Source organism: Mauremys mutica, chromosome 8, assembly GCF_020497125.1.
Source record: "Mauremys mutica isolate MM-2020 ecotype Southern chromosome 8, ASM2049712v1, whole genome shotgun sequence".
In the NCBI taxonomy this organism is placed as follows: Eukaryota; Metazoa; Chordata; order Testudines; family Geoemydidae; genus Mauremys; species Mauremys mutica.
This window is the reverse complement of record NC_059079.1, coordinates 78,017,160-78,038,533: the sequence shown is the minus strand read 5'-3', so window position 1 is coordinate 78,038,533 and position 21,374 is coordinate 78,017,160. Positions and strand designations below refer to the sequence as shown.

The 21,374-nt window shown below is 50.6% G+C and overlaps 1 protein-coding gene across 2 annotated transcripts; it reads left to right on the top strand.

The window, feature by feature from the left end:
• The first annotated feature begins 26 nt into the window (after positions 1-26).
• On the top strand, positions 27-7,848 carry LOC123375373. Of its 2 annotated transcripts, XM_045026182.1 has the most exons (5): positions 27-185; positions 2,551-2,875; positions 3,046-3,106; positions 4,434-4,504; positions 6,928-7,848. In XM_045026182.1, the coding sequence occupies exons 3-5, from the start codon at positions 3,061-3,063 to the stop codon at positions 7,684-7,686; spliced, it is 876 nt and encodes a 291-aa protein (XP_044882117.1). In that variant the 5' UTR covers positions 27-185; positions 2,551-2,875; positions 3,046-3,060; the 3' UTR covers positions 7,687-7,848. The 2 variants fall into 2 exon arrangements, with proteins under 2 accessions (XP_044882117.1, XP_044882118.1); XM_045026183.1 differs by lacking the exon at positions 2,551-2,875.
• Positions 7,849-21,374: the final 13,526 nt, after the last annotated feature.

Genomic DNA, 21,374 nt, shown 5'->3' with positions numbered 1-21,374 from the left:
GGCAGTTGATTCTGAGGTCACAGGGACACATCATCAGGTGGGGAATAAGCAGCAGAAACTCAGTGGGCTTACATTCAAGCATCTCTCAGTGATACTCATCCCTTTGAGAGACAGGAGGGGAGGAAAACAGGATATGGTTTCTAACTAAATTTCCCAACAAGTCACAGAACTGGTAATAAAACCAGGTAAGATCATTCTTTAGAACAGGGATTCTCAACCCCCTGAGTGGAGGGGTCATAAATGGGTGTGTCAAGGCTGATTCTCCACTCTGGCACTTCGAGTGCAGAAGGTGGGGCCTACAAGGATTCTAAAAATTAATACTGGCCACTCCAGGCTGGTATTAAACTCCCAAGGTCACAGCTTCTCTCTGATCTTGGATGGACAGATGCTGCCGCTCCCCAATTGCAAGCCCCCCTCCCGTCTTTGAGAACCCAGGAAGGAACACGGGAATTCCTTCCTGTAGGGTACCCTCAAGCCCTTTCACCCCACTTCCAGGGAAGAGCTGAGAAAAAAAACAAATCAGCTAATTAAACAACATATGCACAAACCTCTTAGGGACAAAAAAATCCAATCCTGTTCTTAAAGGTAAATTTTATTAAAGCTAAAAAGAAAGGAAATACATTTGAAACTTAGGCTTTTTCCTAGAACTTAAAAGAAACAATTACAAAAATTAAGCATCAAGATAGCTCTCTTGGGGCTCAGCTTAAAGGTTACGAGCAAAACAGAAGCATCTGGGGTTAGCACAGAGGAATCCAAAAGCCAATAAGAAATTTAAAAAATAACCCTAATTGCATCTTCCTAGACATTCCCTAATTTACTTACATATCTGGGGTTTCAGATAAGTGGGTTCAAGGTATGAATTGATGCTTTTTCATACCTGGTTTTAAAGCTGCTCTGTGTCTTCACTCTCCGGAGAACAACAACAACAAAAGGGAAGTTTTTTCCAACTTTAAAAGTTCTAGCCGTCCCATTGACTCTTTTGGTCAGGTGCCCACTCCCTTTCTTCTACCTTGCCAGGGAGATTTTTTAACCCTTTACAGGTAAAGCAAGCAGAGAACAGCCACCAAGAGGGACTTTATAGCTAACTGGCTGGCTGGGTGTACATAAAAGGGAGCTCGACCCACCGCTTCATTTATCACAGGGTGTCAGGGGGTTGCTAACACTCAATCCTTCCCTTGTTGCCAAGTGAGAGACAGGCAAATACCAAAAACTCTTGTAAACTCTTTGAGCTTTATGTGGCTACTTCACAGCTAGATTGAAAAAGAGCCAAACCATTCACATCACATAATACAACCTGCACTGGTTATACAGACTCCAGGGTGCTGAAGGTACATTTGCTTCAAGAATAGTTGAAGGACTCAAGCCAGGAGATCTCCACAGCTTTCCTTGGCAGATTGCACCGGTTTAACAGACTCCATGCTAGAGAACGCAGAGGAATGCTTAAGCCACAGAATTCTGATTTAAATCAAGATTTCAAACACCCTCACCCACCTCCCCAAGGTATTTGGATTCAACTCCTTTCGCTGTTTGTCTCTCTCCAGTCTGGGGCTGGATTCCACTGCATCTCCAGTTCCCTGCTTTTTAACCTAAATTTTCCCTTTGCTCAGTTTTCTCCCAGTACACCTAGTTATACAGCTCTGGGCCACCTAAAGTTAATTCTTCCTCCTCCTGGGAGCTTAGATCCTGCCGGGGAGAGGAGGGGGGCAGCTCTCAGGTGCACTGAGGGATTCAGGGGCACTTCATTGAAACTGAAGTCAGCAAGACTTGGCTAAAATTCTTTCTGGGGTCTTCAGGTCAGTGCTCACAACCCAGCAATGGAGTGTGTGCCATGTGCTGCCTGCTGCATGCCTAAGGATCTCCACTGGTCAGTGCAGAGGAGTAGGTAGCACCCAGGACAACACTAGCAAGGAGCATAGACTGCAGTCCCCAGCCACACTGACTAGTCCTTACACAGGGGGCAGACTGAGGAGGGGGGAGAGGCAGGTTGCATCACTCCCCCTTCCAGACCTCTGCCAGGACCAGCAATGCTCTGGCCTTGAGCGTTAGACTCCTCACGCTTGTTGACAGCTCATAGATTTGGACCCAGGAGGGCTGAACAGAGAGTGCTCTAAGAGAAGGGCCATCTCTTCTGGAACTCACTCCCCTTGCTGGTCTATTAAGGTTCATTCAAGCAGCTGCTAAGTCCCGGAGGGAAATTTTTCTCATAGGCTGGCTAGACTGGGCACTGTGGGACAGATCCTCAGGTAATGTAAATCAGCCTAGTCCCATTAATGTCAATGGAGCTAGATTGATAAATATTTAAAAATACGCACCCTAGGCAGAAGCCTCAAACCCTCACTGATTCCAGAAATCCTTCTGCCTACATTAGCCCTATGAGTGGGGGAATTGTCTATCACTGTCACACCAGTGCAGTGGTGAAAAGCAGCATCAGAAAATACACCTGGCCATATGCTCAGCTGGTGTAAATCAAACACTTGCAGCTGATATCCCCGTTGTGTGTCATCTGTCCAAATTATACAGAGCTCACACTCTGTTTTCTCTCATTTTAAGTCAATTTGGTGGTTGTGAAAAGGGCCAAGATGACAGCCTGTTAGACGCCCCCCATGAGCCTGAGCAGCAGTGATATAAACATGCCACACGCATGCATCATGCTTAAGCCCTGCTTTGGAGGATCCAGCTCTACGATTCAGGGTGGAATTCAGTCTCCAGAGCACATTTCAGTCCTTGGCCTCTCTGCTGAGAGGCCAACAGAGTAACCAGTTCTGGTAGTGGGGTTAGAAAGTCCTCCCATTCTGCACCAGAAAGCCGGGGAGGAGCCCAGGACTTCACAACAAGCAAAGAACCTTCTAACAAAAGCCCAGCTGGGTGATATGAGGTAAGCAGACATAAGGCAGATGGAGAGAGAAGGAGTTGGCAAATCCCATCTCATCTCTCCTGAGTGGACAGAGGCTCCCTCTGAAAAGACCACTAAGACACAGGCAACATTTTCTGCACAACACTGGAGTTGGTATGTCAAACTTTGCACTCTTTCTCTACTCTTTACAGGGACTTCCATCCACCATGTTTCTGCTGATTTTGGTGTTGCATTTGGCCATGCCCATTCCCGGTGAGTGTCTCACGCACCGATGTTGCCATTTGGACTCTTAAAGGAACATTGCCAAGTTTTGAAAGCCCCAAATGGCTAGCGCTGGTACCAGCTATTAGCAGGAGACAATGGTGTCTTCACAGCAGAATGCTTCTATTTATGGTCCCTGAGCCCTGAGGGTGGGAATTTTAGCTGAGCATAAAGAAGCTGGGAATCCAGCTCCTATTAGAATTCTGTGGGAGTCCAACTCGAATGTCTTTTTTAACCTCTCGTTGTTCACACCTGGCCTTCTCCGGGGCGGGGCTGCAGCCATGCACCCTTGTGTGCTGGGGTGGGCCCTGAGTCTGGCTTCTTAAGCGAAAACCAGGCCAAATATGTTGTACTGGCAGTGTCCCCCAGGGTAGAAAAGGTACAGGACTTGGTTGACTGAACGTGTAAGTGGATTTTTAGGAGGGTGAAAGGGAGTTTGTGGAGACCGAAAACTAGCTTGAACTAAATGCAGATGCTCTCTTGATAATCACCAAGATCGTGCCTTCCCACCTTAATACATAAGCCCTATCCTAGTAATGGGAATTACATTGATTCACTAGACTTCCAGTTTGGAAGTGGGGACCCCTAATACAGGCTTTCTACCTCCAAAGCACCCATTTATGGCATGGGGTGGTCCTGCAGGTACCCTGCCTCAGTTTCCTTCAGAAGTTCCCAGAAACAATTCACTCCCAGAACATCTTTAAAACAATATCCCTCCTCCTCGCCCTCAGGTCTAATTTATTTGACATTGTCCAGCTCCCAACATAAGGCCCCTTATATCCAGTCCAGGGTTTCCACACCCCTCCATCCTGGACTGCATCGTTCAAGTCCTGGCCTCCCTGGCCTGCAAATTCACCCCTTTAGATCGGAGTTTCCACAGCCCTCCTTCTAGGGACTGTAGGATCACTGAGTTCTTCTCAGCAGCTCCTCTGGTTCTACCCAAAGCCTGTCCCTTATCAGCCCAGAGGCCTAATTGGATCCCACAGAATCCTAATGACAGAGCCCATAATATTGCAGGTGTAATTGATAATGTGCAGCAATCTAGCTACTTGAACTATATATGCAAATTTCATCCAGCATTGTGGGTGCAAAATGCAGGTGCAGAACAACTGGCCAGTTTTAAGTCAGAAGCAAAATGGGCATTTATGCTTCTGAATGCTCATTTTAGAAGGCAACTACAGGAGGTGGACATAGTATGATATGAACAGCTTGTCCCACTTTACTTATGCCCAGTAGTTCCTGTCAAGGAGCTGGGAACTCAGGAATGGCAGTGATAGACTATAGCTTTAACAAATTAATGCTTTTGTATCGGAGCCAGGGAGAAGCTGGAGTTTCTGGACAACAAAAGAGACTGAGGATGATAGTTTTTCCTGGTATTACTCTTCAAAGGTACATTGCAATACATTAATGCAGTTTGCTTTATAAGGTCTCAGCCATACCACTATCTCCCAACTCACAGCAGATCCAATGGTCTAAATGTTCTAATCAAGAATCAGTGTGGGTAAAGGGAGAAAAGACATGTGATATATTGTTATTCGTTGTGGGGAACAGCCTTCCAGCTACTCAAAGTGTGCATCAAACTTTCAGTGGCATTCACTAAATAGTGCTGGACCAGCGCAACACACAGAGCTGGTCAAATACATCAGAGATATTATGGGATACATTACTTGACAGACAATGGTGAAAGGCAAAATATTTTTGCCCCTTTTCGACCCAAGTGGCTAGTGAAAGTTTGGAGCCCTGTGGATGTTCCAGTTAGGAGTAGAAATTAGTGATCTTCAGGCCTCTGATGGAGTTTTGCTTATTTACAAAGAATGTACAAAGTTCTGTGTCTCTAATCACAGGAGGAATCAAAGAGCAGGAAACAGCTTCTTTTGCTCATGGTACCAAGAACAATCTTTTCAGCCTGCACCTCTGACCCAAAAATCTTTCCCCAGATTTCTTCCAGGGTCATACCCTGTGCTTTCAGCTACTCCTTCAGGCTGTCTGTGCATCCCTCTCCTCCTCTGTGTTCTGCCTTCCTTCATACTCACATCTCTACCCAAAAGCAGTCATCAGCAAAAGCTCATGGGTGGGTCCACATACTCCTTTTCCCTTAGATGTGGGCATATCTTTACAGTTGTGTGAATTGAAGGGTGAGTTCACACCTATCAATCTTAACGAGGTTTTCACTCACTCCATAACAAGATTTCACCCAGGCCATAAACATTAATTTCACCAAATTCTATTATATGAGCAACTTTCCTGCCTGGATCATTGGTTGTAAGTCAAGTAGGAGACACTCAACTGAAGGGAATTAAATTAGAGGCAGATGTCATGACAAACAGCCAGGGTGGGATCAGGGGCGGCTCTAGGAATTGCGCCGCCCCAAGCAGGGCGGCACGCCTCGGGGGGCGCTCTGGCGGTCACCGGTCCCGTGGCTCCAGTGGACCTCCCGCAGGTACGCCTGCGGATGCTCCACCGGAGCCGCGGGACCAGCGGACCCTCCGCAGGCACGCCTGCGGGAGGTCCACCGGAGCCGCGGGACCAGCGGACCATCTGCAGGCATGCCTGCGGGAGGTCCACCGGAGCCGCCTGCCGCCCTCCCGTGGCACGCCGCCCCAAGCGCGCGCTTGGCGCGCTGGGGTCTGGAGCCGGCCCTGGGTGGGATCTAGGGAAAGGGGAAGAGAAGAATTTAAAGGGACATATGATGATGGCCATCCAACTCTGTTAGAATTAGCTGATAATTAATTGTGACCTAAGGCATCCAAGAGGGAGGCGGTACATAAGAACAGCCATACTGGGTCAGACCAAAAGGTCCATCTAGCCTAGTATCCTGTCTTCTGACAGCAGCCAATGCCAGGAGCCCCAGAGGGAATGAACAGAACGGATAATCATCAAGTGGTCTGTCCCATCATCTATTCCCAGCTTCTGGCAAACAGAGTCTAGGGACACCATCCCTGCCCATCCTGGCTAATAGCCATTGATGGACCAATCCTTCATGAACTTATCTAGTTTTTTTTTTTAACCCTATTATAGTCTTGGCCTTCACAACATCCTCTGGCAAAGAGTTCCATAGGTTGACTGTGCATTGTGCGAAGAATGGTTTGTTTTAAACCTTTGGTTTGTTTTAAACCTGCTGCCTATTAATTTCATTTGGTGACCCCTAGTTCTTGAGTTATGAGAAGGTGTAACTGTAAAATTTGTAATGTAAAATGTAAAGGATAGCTTAAAAAAAAAAAGGAGAGGACTTGGGGGAGCAGCCAAGTGTTGTTACAACTATCACAAAGGAAGAAATCTTAGAGCAAGAGGTGCAGGCCAGGTACAGCCAGGTGAGGAGTGAGCGATAGACATATGCATAGGGTGTAAGGCTTTCAAAGTCAGTTATATGATCAATGGTGTCTGATTCTGCATGGAGATTAAAGAAATAAATAATAAAAAGGAGGCACAGTCAGCTGCGGGGGAAGTCACTGACCATCCTGAGGAGGGTTCAGATGGATGGTATGGGGACCAAAACCAGCTAAAGGTAGCTATGACTGGGGCAGGAATGCTGAAGGCTGAGGAGTGGGAGGAGGTAGGCAGAAATGAGAAGTTGGAGCAGGGTAGAATTTGTAGCCCCAGTGCTATGATGAATGGCTGTAAATCGGGAGCGGCGTATCCTTGGCATCGTGTGATGTGAAGACCAGACAAGTCTTATGGGCATAAGAGAAACAATAGTGCTGAAGGGTCCCTGTTTGAGTTTTATGTGCGTTAATGTGCAGGACTCTCCCTCTCACACGCACACCCTCTGTGCTACCCTCTCTAACTGGTTTATTCTGCATTGTGTTCATCAGACAGTAGGGGAGAGGCTGGATGAGCACATCAAGACCATAGACAGGCATCTGGACAAGCACATTGGTACCTTAGGCACATGGGTAGATCAACACGTCTGGAGCCTCAACAAGTGGGTGCAGGAGCACATGGGGACCCCAGACAAGTGGGTGGATGAGCATACAGAGGACCTGCTTGGGTGGCTGGATGAGCACATTGGGGCCCTCGACAAGTGGCTGGACAGATATGTTTGGACCCTGAATGAGTGGCATGAGGAGTATGTTGAAGCTTTCGACAAGAGGCTAGATGTACATGTTCAAGACAGGTACCAGAAAGACCACACTGCAAACATAGTTACGTGGCTGGACCACAACAACAGGACCCTGTACAAGTGGCTGGATGAGACTGTCATAATCCTGTACAAGTTGCTGGAGGAGTATGATGGGACCACAGACAAGTCACTGGTAGAGTATGCTGAGGTTCAGGTCAAGCTGCTGGAGAACCACGTCAAAGTCCTAGAAGAGTTCCTGCACCAGTCCCTGACAGCCACCAATAACTGGCTGGAAAGACATGCCAGGGCCAAAGAAGAGCCCTCAGACAAGGATGTCCAGTGGCTGCAGAGTACGTGTCTACAGGAGCAAGAGGATGAAGAGGCCCAAGAAGTGGGGCCAGAAGACAAATACATCACAGCCATAAGGAACTGGTTGGGGAAGTATGTTGGCGCCATGAAAAAGTGGCTACAGGAGAACTTCGGATACCAATACCAAAAGAGCCTGATGTAGGGGGTTTGTATAGTGCCCAAGACAAAGAGCTGTGTGCCACCTCCCCTGTGGACAACATATTAATCTATTCATCATCCCTGGGACAGCCACCTGCCCAGAGAGCACAGACTGGAAAACACTAACATGAATAAACCTTAACAGCAGATCTCTCACTTCTTCATTCATCTTTGTTACATTGTCTTCATTTGTCCTCCTTTCTCCCTAGTCTTCTCTCCTCCTTTTATTATTTTCTGTCCTCTCACTCTGAGAGTCTCCCTCATTCCACTTTACCCTCCATCACACCCTTCTGCCCCTCAACCCAATATCCCCTTTACTCTTCTGCATTCACCAGACCTATTGTGACTGGGGTTCTATAAATACCTTCTCTCTTTCCCCCGCTTCTTGGTCACCATGAGTCCTTAATTTTCCCTTCCTCCTCTCCTCTCCCCATTAACATGCTGTCCCACACAGTCAGAGGTGAAGGTTCATAAGAGGCCATCTCCTGTGTTCCATCCTGAGTCCGGCTCTCAAAGAGCATACAGCATTTTCTCCCGTGCCTATGCTGCCCTGTGCTTCTGGGATAGAATCTAAAACTGCATGGGCAGGGGTGGGGGTGAAGTCAGTTGAGGAACTACAGGCTGCACACTACAGCCCATGTTCCTGGAAAGCAGAGGGTGGTTGTTTTTTTTCCCCTCCTTTCTGGTCCTGCACCTCCCACCCCGAGGGCAATCACCTTCCTTTGTTTTTGTGGTATGATTTGCCATGCAATGCACTCTTAGGGTATCTCCACACTACCCACCAGATCGGCGGGTAGCAATCGATCTATCGGGGATCGATTTATCACGTCTCATCTAGACACGATAAATCGATCCCCAGCGCACTCCTCGTCGACCCAGAACTCCACCAGGGCGAGAGGCGGAAGCGGAGTCAACGGGGGAGCCACGGCCATCGATCCCACGCCATGAGGACGGGAGGTAAGTCGAAATAAGATATGTCGACTTCAGCTACGCTATTCTCGTAGCTGAAGTTGTGTATCTTACATCGACACCCTCCCCCCACAGTGTAGACCAGCCCTTAGCCACACCAAATACTACATCACGGCGGTGACCAGCATGAGGGGTCTCCACTCTCTAGGCCCTGTAAGTGTGGATTAGCAAGACCCCTCTGGCTATGCAAACTTTGGGTACATCTACACTTCAAGCTGCAGGTGTAATTTCCAAGTCAGGCAGATGAGCACGCACTAGCTTTGATCGAGTTAGCCCTTTAGAAAGAATGTGGCCACGGCGGCACAGTCAATGGGACTAATTAGCTGCTCAAGTATAATCCTACTCAGGATACCAGGTACTTACTCAGGTGGCTAGCTTGTTCCACCACCTGCATCACCATGACTACCCTGCTAGTTTTAGCGTACTAGCTCAGTCAAAGCTAGCATGCGTACATCTACTGAGCTGGAAATGACAACTCCAGCACCAGTGTAGATGCGCCCTTCCTGGGGGAGGAAATATCTAGGACCCACATGTCTAAAATCTGATCCCTGTTCCAGTGCCTGCCAATTTGTAGATGCAATTTTGGTGATTCATGTGGCTGAATTCTTAACTGTGCTCATGAGTCAAGAACTTACATGTCTAAATGGCTTTAATTTGTATCCAAAATGGTCAGGTCAAAAAAAAAAACAACCCAAGGCTCTCTTAAGGTAAGACAGAAATATTGATGATTTTTATACAAGAAAAGTTATGAGAAATAACTCTTCTGGTGCCAATAGGGGGAGCAATATGAAAGAGTTGCATTTTTAGAATTCCCATGACTGACTTAAACGTTACTATTTACATTTGAGCAGGATGCAGTCACTAAGGGAATCTAAAAGCATGGTTTCTCCAGAGGTCAGGCCAGAAATGCAGGACAAAAAGATGAGGGATCAGAGTAGTCAGAAGACCCATTCGTACCATGTACAGTAAGTACTGTGCTGTATCTGTGTTATTGTCATGCAGAATTTTCTGACATACCTCATCTGGTTTGCGGAAAATAAGAAAGGACCAGATCTTCAGCTAACATAAGTTGGTGGCACCCTAGTGAAGTCAACAGAACTATGCTGACTTTCACCTGAGACTCTCTGGCCCAAAGATTTAGAATTTTGAAAGTGAAAAAAAAATCTATTTCAATTGGTGCCAGAATCCTGCATAAACAAAGCAAGCTCCTGATCTAGGGGGGCCGTGTGCCCCGGCCGGTCTCCAGCCGCGGCCGGCCCCGGCCCCGCGTCCCCGGCCGCCCGGCCCCGAGCCTCCCCGTCCCCGCATCCCCGGCCGCCCGTCCCCGACCCTCCCCAGCCCCGAGTCCCTGGCCGCCCGGCTCCGGCCGCGGCCCGCCCTGCGTCCCCGGCCCTCCCTGGCCCCGACCCTCCCTGGCCCCGCATCCCCAACCCCGTGTCCCCCGCGCCGACCCTCCCCGGCCCCGCATCCCCGGCCGCCCGTCCCCGACCCTCCCCAGCCCCGAGTCCCCGGCCGCCCGTCTCCAGCCGCGGCCCGCCCTGCGTCCCCGGCCCTCCCTGGCCCCGACCCTCCCTGGCCCCGCATCCCCAACCCCGTGTCCCCAGCCCCGACCCTCCCCGGCCCCGCATCCCCCCGCCCGTCCCCGACCCTCCCCAGCCCCGAGTCCCCGGCCGCCCGTCTCCAGCCGCGGCCCGCCCTGCGTCCCCGCCCCGCCCTGCGTCCCCGGCCCTCCCTGGCCCCGCATCCCCAACCCCGTGTCCCCAGCCCCGGCCCTCCCCAGCCCTGCATCCCCGACCCTCCCCAGCCCCGCGTCCCCGGCCGCCCGGCTCCGGTAGTGCAGGTCCGGGCACGGCGGCGGCCGCGACCCCACCTACCTGGATGCCCGGCTCCGGACACGGCCCCCCAGCTCCGGCCCGGCCTGGCCCCATGGCTCCAGCCGCCCAGCTCCTGCTGTTTTGCCAGGGGGGTGGGCTCTGGCAGCGTGGGTCCGGGTGTGGTGGCGGCCCCGGCTGCCCGGGTCCAGCTCTGGCTCCGCCCGGCCAGCCGCCTGGCTCCGGCCGCCGGGCTCCCGCCACATCCTCCGGCTCCAGCCGCGCGACTCCTGTCCCACCCCGCGTCCCCGGGCTCCCGGCTCCAGCAGCGGCCAGACTGTAGCGCCGCCAGCCACGTCCAGGCAGCGCGGTAAGGGGGCAGGGAGGGGGTGTTGGAGAGAGGGTAGGGGAGTTCGGGGGTGGGGGGTCAGAGGGCAGGGAACAGGGGGATTGAATAGGGGCAAGGGTCCTGGTGGGGCAGTCAGAAAGGATCAGGGGTTGGATGGGGCAGCGGGGGGCAGTCAGGGGCAAGGATTACAGGGGCAGTCAGGGGACAGAGAGAAGGGGTGGTTGGATGGGGCAGGGGTTCCAGGGGGCCATCAAGAATGAGAGGAGGGGTTGGATGGGGCGGCGGAGGGCACTCAGGGTACAGGGAAGGGGGGTGGATGGGGCAGGGGTCCCTGGGGTGTGGGGGGCATCAAGGAACGCGGGGGATTGGATGGGGCAGGAGTCCGGGGGGGGGCATGATCCCTCCTGGGGTGAGGAGGGAACCGGTTGTTATGATTTTGGCAGCTCATCACTGGCCTGAACCACAGCCCCAAAGCCAGACACCTGCACACTGCAGGAGTTCAAAATCCAAATACAGATGTTGCAGCTCAGGCCCATCTCTGCATGGGTTTGATGAGCAACGTGGCCAGGTGTATGCTGCTTTGTTATGCTGTTGTGGGAGCCTGGCTTTTGAATTCCCTGATCTCTGTTCACAAAGGGACAGATGCAAAGCCCATGGAAATCAGTCGAAAGAATCTCAGCGACTTGCAGAGGCTTGGAATCAAGCCCTTATTTTCTAAGGTCTAGACACAGGAAAGCAGCCCTGTTCAGGAAGAGCGCTGAAGCACATACTTAACTTTAAGCACGTGCTGAATCAATGGGACTTAAGTACACGCTTCAGTGCTTACTTGAATCAGGGCCACAAGGTCCAGAAATGTAGAAGTTTTGCATTCAATTCTAATTCTACTGAAAAGACACACAGACTACAAAGCATACCAGAGCACTGTCGAAGCACGTCCGTTTATATTTCAGCTACAGCCTATTGGCTCCCTTTTTTCTTTTTTTGGGTGGAAAGGGAAATTCAAAGGGTCAGGGCAGAGTAATCTCTTTTTAATGCAGTGCAGGGTGCAAAATCCACTCACAGCTAGCCAGAGAGAAACAGACATTAATGACAAAGTCTTGTTCATGTACAAAAATAAAAAATTTCCATTAATCAATCTACGTTGATGGCTTTCTCAACATGGAAATATTCTAAACCACTGGGGCTTTTTAAAAAATGGGCAGAAAGGCTATTGAAAGGCATTTTCCAACCCTGCTATAATGTTATTAATCTCAGGTACCTAGATGGCTACATTACCATAGTTCCAGGACTCTGCACAATTTTTAATGCATTTATTGTGTGAGATAAGGAAATATTATCCCCATTTTACAGATGGAGAATAGAGAAACTAAGGCCAAGATCCACAAAGAAACTTAGGTACTGTGACACTCAGTGTCACAGGGCCTAGCATTAGGTGCCTAGAAAAATCCCAGGAACAACACACATTCCCAAAGCTGAGGTATAATGAGCCTGGGTTCGCTATACAATTAATGAGGAGAGACAGGCACCTCAGAATGCCATTTATAAAAGCCATCCCCCTAGGTGGGGGAATTGCCTAAATTAGCCGAGAGGTCAGTGAGTGGGGCGTGTCTTGAGCCCTACTCCTCTCGGGGAGATAGTCACCTCTCTCTGCTAATGAATCACAGGCAGGAACCCCTCTCCTGCAGTCAGGTGGCTTAGGCGCCCAAGGTGTTTCTTGTGAGAATGACTTAGGCTGTTCCACCATGGATAGATACTTAAAGAGTCATTGAGCCAGAGAGTGTGCATGAGAATGACCCTGTAGTCCAGTGGTTCGAGCATCCATGTGGGAGATCCAGGATCCTGTCCCCCTCCTCCAATAACTCTATATACAGCTTCAACAGGAGAGATTAAGGGACCCTACCTCGAAACATGCCATAGTCCAGTGGTTAGAGCACTCTGTCCTGAGAGGTATGGGAGACCGCTGCTCAAATCTTCTCTCCCGCATAAGCAGAGAGGGGAATTGAACACAGGTCTCTAACATCCCAGAGCAGTGTTCTAACCACTGGGATAAAAGTGAGCAGGTGGGGTCCCTTCCTTCAGCAGCCAGATTCTGACTGTGGCACAATCTGCCAGGCACCCTCTGAGTCCACCTACCAGATTGGGCCTCACACATGGGTTAGGCAGACGAATGCCTACCTTCCCCATCTTGTGACTCACTCTGGGGCTTCGGCGAGAGACAGGCGCCCAGAGGGAGGCAGCAATGTGCAGGCCCAGAAGCAGAAACTTAGGTGCCGAGGGAACTTTTACTCTGAAAATTGAGTGAATTTAGCTGCCTCCAGGGTTCAGAGAAAGTTTTGTGAATCTCAATGGTCCCGAAACTGGGACTCAGGCAACACTGCTTGCCCAAGGTAACACAAAGTCTGCGGCAAAGCAGGGGTCTGCCAGCTCCCAAGCTAACACATTAGCCACTGGACAATGCTTTCCTACATGTAAGGGGACTGTTGCCCCCTTACTAACATTCAATGGGGGTGTTTTGGTTGGTGAGCTCCCAGCACTAAAAGGGGAGGGGTCGATGGGAAATCAGGAGCCTGAGACTGACAGTCCCCAGGGGCAATGGGGAGAGGCCAATGCTCCAGGTCAGCCTGATTGACAGGGCGGGCAGGCTAATCAGGGAGTCAGGAGGCCAGGGGGGTCCTGTCCTCCATGTGAGCTGGAATTGCCTGGGTCAGATGGAGTGGGGCTGAGCTAAGGAGAGAGCAGGGGCCCAAGCTAAGCTGCTGGGAGCAGAGCTGCAGCCCCAAAGACAGAGCACAGCCCAGAGAGAGCAGACCTGCCCTGGGAGCAGAGCTGCAGCAACCAGAGCCAGAGGGGCCAGACAAGCAGCCCAGGGAGCTGAAGGCAGAGCAGCAGCAGCAGCCGTGCTGAGGCAGAGTGGAGCTGGGGCTGGAGCCAGGCTGGGGCTGGAGCAGTCCAGAGCTGGGTGCGGTGAGCAGCTGGGAAGAGCAAGGAGGACCCTGGGCAGTGGGCCCAGCGCAGGGAGACGCCTCAGCCAAGAGGCTCTGCAGGCCAGACTTGGAGGGGGATCGTAACCCTGACAGGGCGGGGGCAACGCTGGGAAGAAGGGTCCTGCCGCCCAGAGCCTGAGAGCTTGTGGCCACCGCCAGAGCAAGTGTCCAACCCGCAGCGTCTCTGCAGCACAGCCAGGGCCTGAGAAGGAGACCTGGGACCTACAAGGAACAGACTGTGAACTGCCCTGACATTCCAGAGACACAGTTTGTGATGTTCCCTGCCACAGAGCAGGGTGATGTGTTTTCCTTTAACCTTTCCCATTTTTCCTTATTCTTTTTTTAAATTAATTGTTAAACAAACAACTTGTATTTGCTTTAAATCTTATGTAATGATCAGGGAGGTGCCCAGTGCAGAGAGAGCACCCCGGAGTGGGGACACCCTAGCCTCTGTCCTAGGTGACCACAGCAGGGTTGGGGGTTGAGCCCCCCAGGAATCCTGGGCCCAGCCGTGTCGGGGTTACGAGGACTCTGCCAGACAGGAGAGTGGAAGGGGAGTCCTCGAGGGCCGGGAGGCCTCTGGGTAAAGGAAGTGGGAGCGAGGACTCAAATCCTTTCGCCAGCCCATTTCATCGGGGAAGTGCAGAAGCCAGGAAAGTTCCCCACAGTAGCGGGACTGTTCCCCCGCTTACATATACATTCCCTCTCTACACTTATACTAAACTTCACTCCACTATTCCAGCACCAATCATCCTGTCTATGGCATAGGAGGGAAAAGCCATGTGTTCCTACAGGCACTGATGAAAAAAGTAGTAGATACGGAAGTCAGAGCATCATCCCTAGTCTGGACAGCACTAGTATTCTTAACTTTAAGCATGTCTGTGCTTAGGTTTCATTGTAGTCAAGCATGTGCATAAGTGCTTTGGAAGCAGGATGGACTGAAGCACTTAAGTGCCTTCCTGAATGTGGGCCTTTCTATGCAGCGAGTTGCAGATGGTAGAGTGCAGCAGCCGCTCACATCCCATAGGGCACATTCCAAAGATAACCACAGCCAGAAGAATCAGGACATTGGATGATGTATTTTCCACTTCTGACATGTCTGAGAACATGGGCCTGGTGAGTGTAGACTAGAGCTTTAAAGCACATTGTTCCCAAGGTGCTTTAGGGCTCCCATGCTGGCAGAGAGATTCAGGGTGAGCTTGCCTGTGCATCTGACCACAATGAAAGTCATAGTGTAGGCAGGTCCTGACAGCCCAGTGAAACAGTGACTCTAGCTGGAGATAAACCATCAGAAAAGGGTTGGGTGGGCATTGAGGTGTGTCTGCAGCATGTGAAGCCATAACCAAGCTAGCTCCACGAACAATAGCAATGAAGCCGTGACAACACAGGCTAGTCACTCAAATACACACAGAGAATCCTGGGTAGCCTTGTACAGCTCATGATACCACCCATGCTGCTGTTCCTGGAGCTAGCTAGAGCAAAGCTAGTTCAGATATGTCTACACATGCTACAGTCACACCTCTGACTGCAGTGTGGACATACATAGACACCACAACTATGCAGAAAGAACACATGCAATGCAATTGGCTCTGTCTGGCTTAACTCAGTGACCAAGAGACCCTACTTTCCCATTCTCACCAGAGAGCTTGTTCTTGCAAGATTTACAGAACTGGGCAGAGGTTGTTCTGAGGGTATGCTACATTTCAGGCAGGCATCCCGACATCGGGGGAGCCTACCCAAACAAAGGCAAACTTTACACTTGGTGAGGATGACCTATGTCACAGCACAATCCCAGCATGCAGAGATTCACACAGACGGAAAACAGGTCCAAAATACAATTATGGCTGTTGAGTGTGACACTAATCACTCTGACTAGGGTGCTAGCCAGAATCCATGCATTTGCCAGATGTCTGGCCTCAGCCAGCTGCTCATAACCTTGCAGCCTAATCCAGGACAGTAGTTTTGTTACTTGGTTTTATTTCTATTTGTGTCTGGGCTGGAAGGAGGCTAAACAAGTGTGTCATTTTTTCCAGGTGGCAGTGTTGCCCACTGCAGATTGTCTTTGTTAAATTATCCCATTTTGATCTCCAGCACAAGCACACTCCTAAGCGACATATTCAGTGCCAGAACAACATTTAGCATAGTATAGGTCTGGATCTGCTTGTGAGACATGCTGGAAGCACCATGCAGTTAGCGTCTGAACCACATGTAACATTCTGTGTGCTGTGGTTTATAGGCTCTCGCCATGCAGAGGTACAGCAGTATTCAGGATAAACCTGCTGAGTGCAGGAAATGGATACGTTCACCTCTGAGAACAGAAGAGCCAAGGTCCTCTGTGATAAAGGTCTTCCTGAACCAGCAAACAATTATTTTCAGAAATTGAAATAAACAGATCCTCTTAACATTATTCTTAGCATGCAACAAAACTGCTCAAGAAATTAAGGTCTGATCCAAAGTCCAGGGGAGTCGGTAAAAAGAGCCCCATTAATTAGATGACTATATTTTCATAATCAGAAATGGACAATTTTCTGGAAACACATTTTCAGTCACAAAACAGTGACAAGTTAGTGAACTAGCCTTGTTCAACACCAATTTGCCAGGGGTGGATTTGACTACTGATTTGGTCAGAAGTTGGTGTATAAAACACAAACCAATTGGGTTCTTGTCGCTGCCCAGAAACAGAATGCAGTGGTGGCTAAAAGTTTCAATTTTTTTTTTTAAATGGAAAACAAATCCTTTATTTTCCCTTCTTCCCAGACCGATTGGAATTTCTCAAGGCCTGTCAATGTCCAGACAAAGCACTGGTACTTTGCACGAAGCTATAAGCATGGGCTGCAAGCATGTGGAGAATATATTTATCCCAAACTTTGTGCAGCTACTGAGCTGGACTCATCAAAAAGTCACCCTGCTGGGTGGAACCAGCAAAAAGTCCTGGAGCTGCACATTGTCTCATGTCAGCTGGTGAGACCAGAGTGGAAATTTTTCTTTGTCTTGTGGCCGACAACAAACATATTTACACATTTCAAAAGATGTTTGCATTTGCCCATGTGGTTTACTTTCTTTTTTTTTTTTACAGTGTGGTTTTCCATTGTTGTGAGAATGTCTAAGAATCCCAACATAGCTGTTACATAACCCAACGGGCATGTGCTTCTGTACACTCCTGCTACGTGCTCTGATGTTGCCATGGGAGTTATTCCATACGTGCGTCAGATGCAGTATTTCCAACCTCAAACTCTCGGAAAGCTTGAATCAGGCCCCCCTACCCCTCAATCATGAGTTTGGCTTAAAAATCAAGAGATTTTATAAACAGAACAGCAAACCCCTCCCATCCCCTGCATGTCCTTGTACAGGGATCTCATGAGGGAAAGGGCTCTGTGTAGCTCAGGGTGCAAAGCTCCTATTTGGCCTCTCCACATCTAGCCCTCACACTGTTCAGCAGAACCCCAACGGTTCCATAGCAAAGGGTGCCACTGCGGAGGAGCGGGCTGGATTTGTCCCTGAGGGGAGGAAGGATGGTCCAGTGACTGAAGCACTAGCCCAGCCTGCAGAAGACCTGGGTTCGATTCCTTGGAAGCTGAGGTAAATCATTTTCATCTCTGTTCCTCAGTTCCTTACCTGTACAGTGGGGGTAACAGCCCTGCCCTAACTTCACAGGAGTGCTGTGAGAAGACATGCATTGGGAGGTGTGTAGGTACTACATTGACAGGCTTCATGTAAGTACCTCAGATGAGCCCTTTGTGTCAGGGTGTGCTATTTTGCAGATCCTCCCAGCTTCCATGATCAGCAGGCAGCATGCAGCCAAACTGAGGCTACGCCAGCTCTGTGGCCTTGGGGAAGAGCTGACCTTTCCTGCCCCACTGTGCACATGCCTAGTGCATGGCGCAGGTCCATTGCATTGGCCTGGCACAGGGTTCAGGATATTAGCCCTGCTGGACTTGAGTGTCATCTCACTTACACCCACCGTAAACCAATGCAATTCCATTGACTTAAAGAGGTTAGGGTTTGGCTACACTTGCAGGTGTACAGCGCTGGGAGTTACAGCTGTATTCGTAGAGCTGTGTAGGGAAAGCGCTGGAGTGTGGCCACACTGACAGCTACCAGCGCTGCAGTGTGGCCACATTTGCAGCGGTGTTGGGAGTGGTGCATTATGGGCAGCTATCCCACAGAGCACCTCGTCCCATTTTGGTGCCATTTTGGCACCGTGGGTTGTGGGAAGGGGGCGGAGGGAGCGGGTCATTCTGCTTCCTGTCCCAACGCCCCGTGATGCATCGCTTCACATCCCAGCAATCCCTGTTTTTCCGTCCACGTTTGGCGCCATCTTGACTCTCTCAACGGTTTCTGTGCAGCGCGATTTCTGTGGGAAATGGAGCCCGAACTGCTGAGGAGTATGCTGACGAGTCTCGCCAGCACATCACGTTTGGCAGTTGAGCTATTCCTTAAGATCCAAAGTGATGAGTCCGATGATGATAGCGAGTCGCCTGACGCGTATGACACTAAATTGCTTGTGGCATTCACAGAAATGCTCAGCACCGTGGAACGCCACTTTTGGGCTCAGGAAACAAGCACTGAGTGGTGGGATCACATCGTCATGGAAGTCTGGGATGACGAGCAGTGGCTGCAGAACTTTTGGATGAGAAAAGCCACTTTCATGGGACTGTGTGCTGAGCTCGCCCCCACCCTGCGGCGCAAGGACACAAGATTGAGAGCTGCCCTGATGGTGGAGAAGCAGGTGGCTATTGCAATCTGGAAGCTGGCAACTCCAGACAGCTACCGATCAGTCGGGAACCAGTTTGGAGTGGGAAAGTCGACCGTTGGAATCGTGTTGATGCAAGTTTGCAGGGCCATTAATCGCATCCTGCTAAGAACCACCATGACTCTGGGGAACGTGCAGGACATTGTGGATGGCTTTGCACAAATGGGTTTCCCTAACTGTGGAGGGGCGATAGATGCGACGCATATTCCTATTCTGGCACCACCCCACCTAGCATCCGAGTACGTTAATCGGAAGGGGTATTTCTCTATGGTTCTCCAGGCGCTTGTGGATCACCGTGGGCGTTTCATTGACATTTACACAGGCTGGCCCGGAAAGGTGCATGATGCACGCATCTTTCGGAACACTGGCCTGTTCAGGAAGCTGCAGGCAGGGACTTTTCCCCCAGACCGGAAGATCACAGTAGGGGACATCGAAATGCCCATTGTGATCCTTGGAGACCCCGCTTACCCGTTAATGCCTTGGCTCATGAAACCGTATACAGGGAAGCTTGACAGGAGCAAGAACCGGTTCAACTACAGGCTGAGCCGGTGGCGAATGACTGGGGAGTCTGCTTTTGGCCGTTTAAAGGGGTGCTGGTGATCTCTGTATGGGAAGCTAGACTTGGGGGAAAGCAGCATCCCCGCAGTTATATCCGCGTGCTGTACCCTCCATAATATTTGTAAAGGGAAGGGTGAAAGATTCAGTCAGGCATGGACCTCCGAGGTTCAACGCCTGGAGGCTGAATTTGCACAGCCAGAGAGCAGGGCTACTAGAGAGGCCCAGCACAGGACTTCAAGGATTAGGGATGCCTTGAGGGAGGAATTTAGGCTGAAAACCAACAGTAATGTTTGGTGCCTTGCACGGGAGTGAAGTGCAGTGGTTACAATGTTAGTAGGAATCTGTTTTTCCTAAGCTGATTTGCAGTGCCTGTTTCTTTCCTGGGCTAAGGTATCTTTCAATTTCTGCAATAATAAAGACTGTTTTCAAAGCCAATAATTCATTTATTGAAAAGAAAATAACTTTATTGACAGACACACAACATTTTGGGAACCTAAAAGGGCAGGGAGGTGGGGTGGGGAACTGTACAGTCACAGGTTTGAATATGTCCTGTCTGGAATGCTGTGCAAAGACTGCTGCACTTCAGGATGAAAATACTGCATGGTGATGGGGGTTGAGTGCAGAGGGTAAGGGTCGTAGTTCTCAGGTTGGTGAACATACAGGTGTTGGAGGCAGCTGGTGGTGGTAAGAACCTGGATGCTGGGGAAGGGGGTTTGGAGCTGACATTGGGGCACGAGGGAAAGAGCTTTGGGACGGCGGAGGGCCGGCGCGGTAGTGCTCTGCCTGCATGGCTACAAGTGCCTGGATAGAGTCCGCTTGGCGCACCAGGATGCTTATCAGCTGCTTTGTGCTTTTCTTCCTGTCCGCTGCGTTTTTCCAGCGGATCCTGCTTTCCCTTTCCCTCCAGTCCTGCACTTTTTGATTCTCTGTGGCAGAGTGATCCATAACTGCTTGCAGCAGGTTTTCTTTGCTTTTTCGCGGCTTCTTCCAGAGGTTTTGTAGTTTCTGAGCTGTTGATAACACAGGCAGCAGAGAACTCAAGGTTGCTTGTGGAAAGACAAAAAAGGCAACACTTAACAGAGGCAGCATTGTTTATATCTCAGACAGTTATTCCCACACAGTGAAGGAGTAACATTCTTCACAATAGCATAATTTTTCCATACCAAAGAGAGCGCACATAACCCACAGGAGCCGCAAAATGGTGAGTAAGGGGGACTGATTGCTTCAAGGCTGTACTGGGGTTTCTGTGCATTGGGGAAAGCAAACAGCTGCAGGGGGCACCTACACTGAACACTCTCACAACATTTTCCACAGGAGTTGATCCTGGGAGATATCTCGCTGCTGCGGGTCACCTGGGAAGAGCGGGAGGGTCTTCTACAGCAATGCGGATTCCGCCGTGGCCCCTATGCAGCTTGCCTGTGTGCAGCAATGGTCCCCCCACCCCTCGCGGCACAGTGGCACGGACGCGTTAGCCTGACTGGGACAAGGACCACGGTGGCTCTCCCAATAAACTTGCGCAAACGCATTGCCCACGCTCTGACTGAAACTTTTGAAGAGATTACCGAGGCCGATTACTGCGACGTGATAGACCACATCAATGCGCTATTCCACATCTAGAGATGCATGCAGAACCCTCCCTCCTCTCCCAAAAAATTTCCATCCTGAAAATAAAAAGCCGCTTACCGGGAACCCGCTCCTCTGTTTGTCCTCCACCGAGTATCAACTGCTGCGACTGGCTACCTTCCTCCTGGCTTGAGAAAAGCTCCTGGCTGCATGCCTCCAGGGACTCCGGGGTGTCTCCCCCCACCCCAGTACCCTCACTCTCAGTTTCCCCCCCCTCCTCGTCCTTCTCCTCCTTCCCCCCCCCCCCGCTCTGAAGTGTCCATCGTGGTCCTCAGATTGGCGGTGGGGTCACCCCCAAGTATCGCGTCCAGCTCTTTGTAAAAACAGCAAGTCATGGGGGCAGTGCCGGAGCGGCGGTTTCCCTCATGGACTTTGCAATAGGCACTCCGCAGCTCCTTCACTTTAACCCTGCACTGCAGCGCATCCTGGTCATGGCCCCTTTCAAGCATGGCCTTTGATATCTGCCCATAGGTATTGTAATTCCTACGGCTGGAGTGCAGCTGGGACTGCACAGCTTCCTCCCCCCAAACACTGATGAGGTCCAGCAACTCGCCATTGCTCCATGCTGGGGTTCGTTTGGCGTGTGGAGGCATGGTCACCTGGAAAGATTCACTGATTGCACTCCACACCTGGCTGAGCAAACAG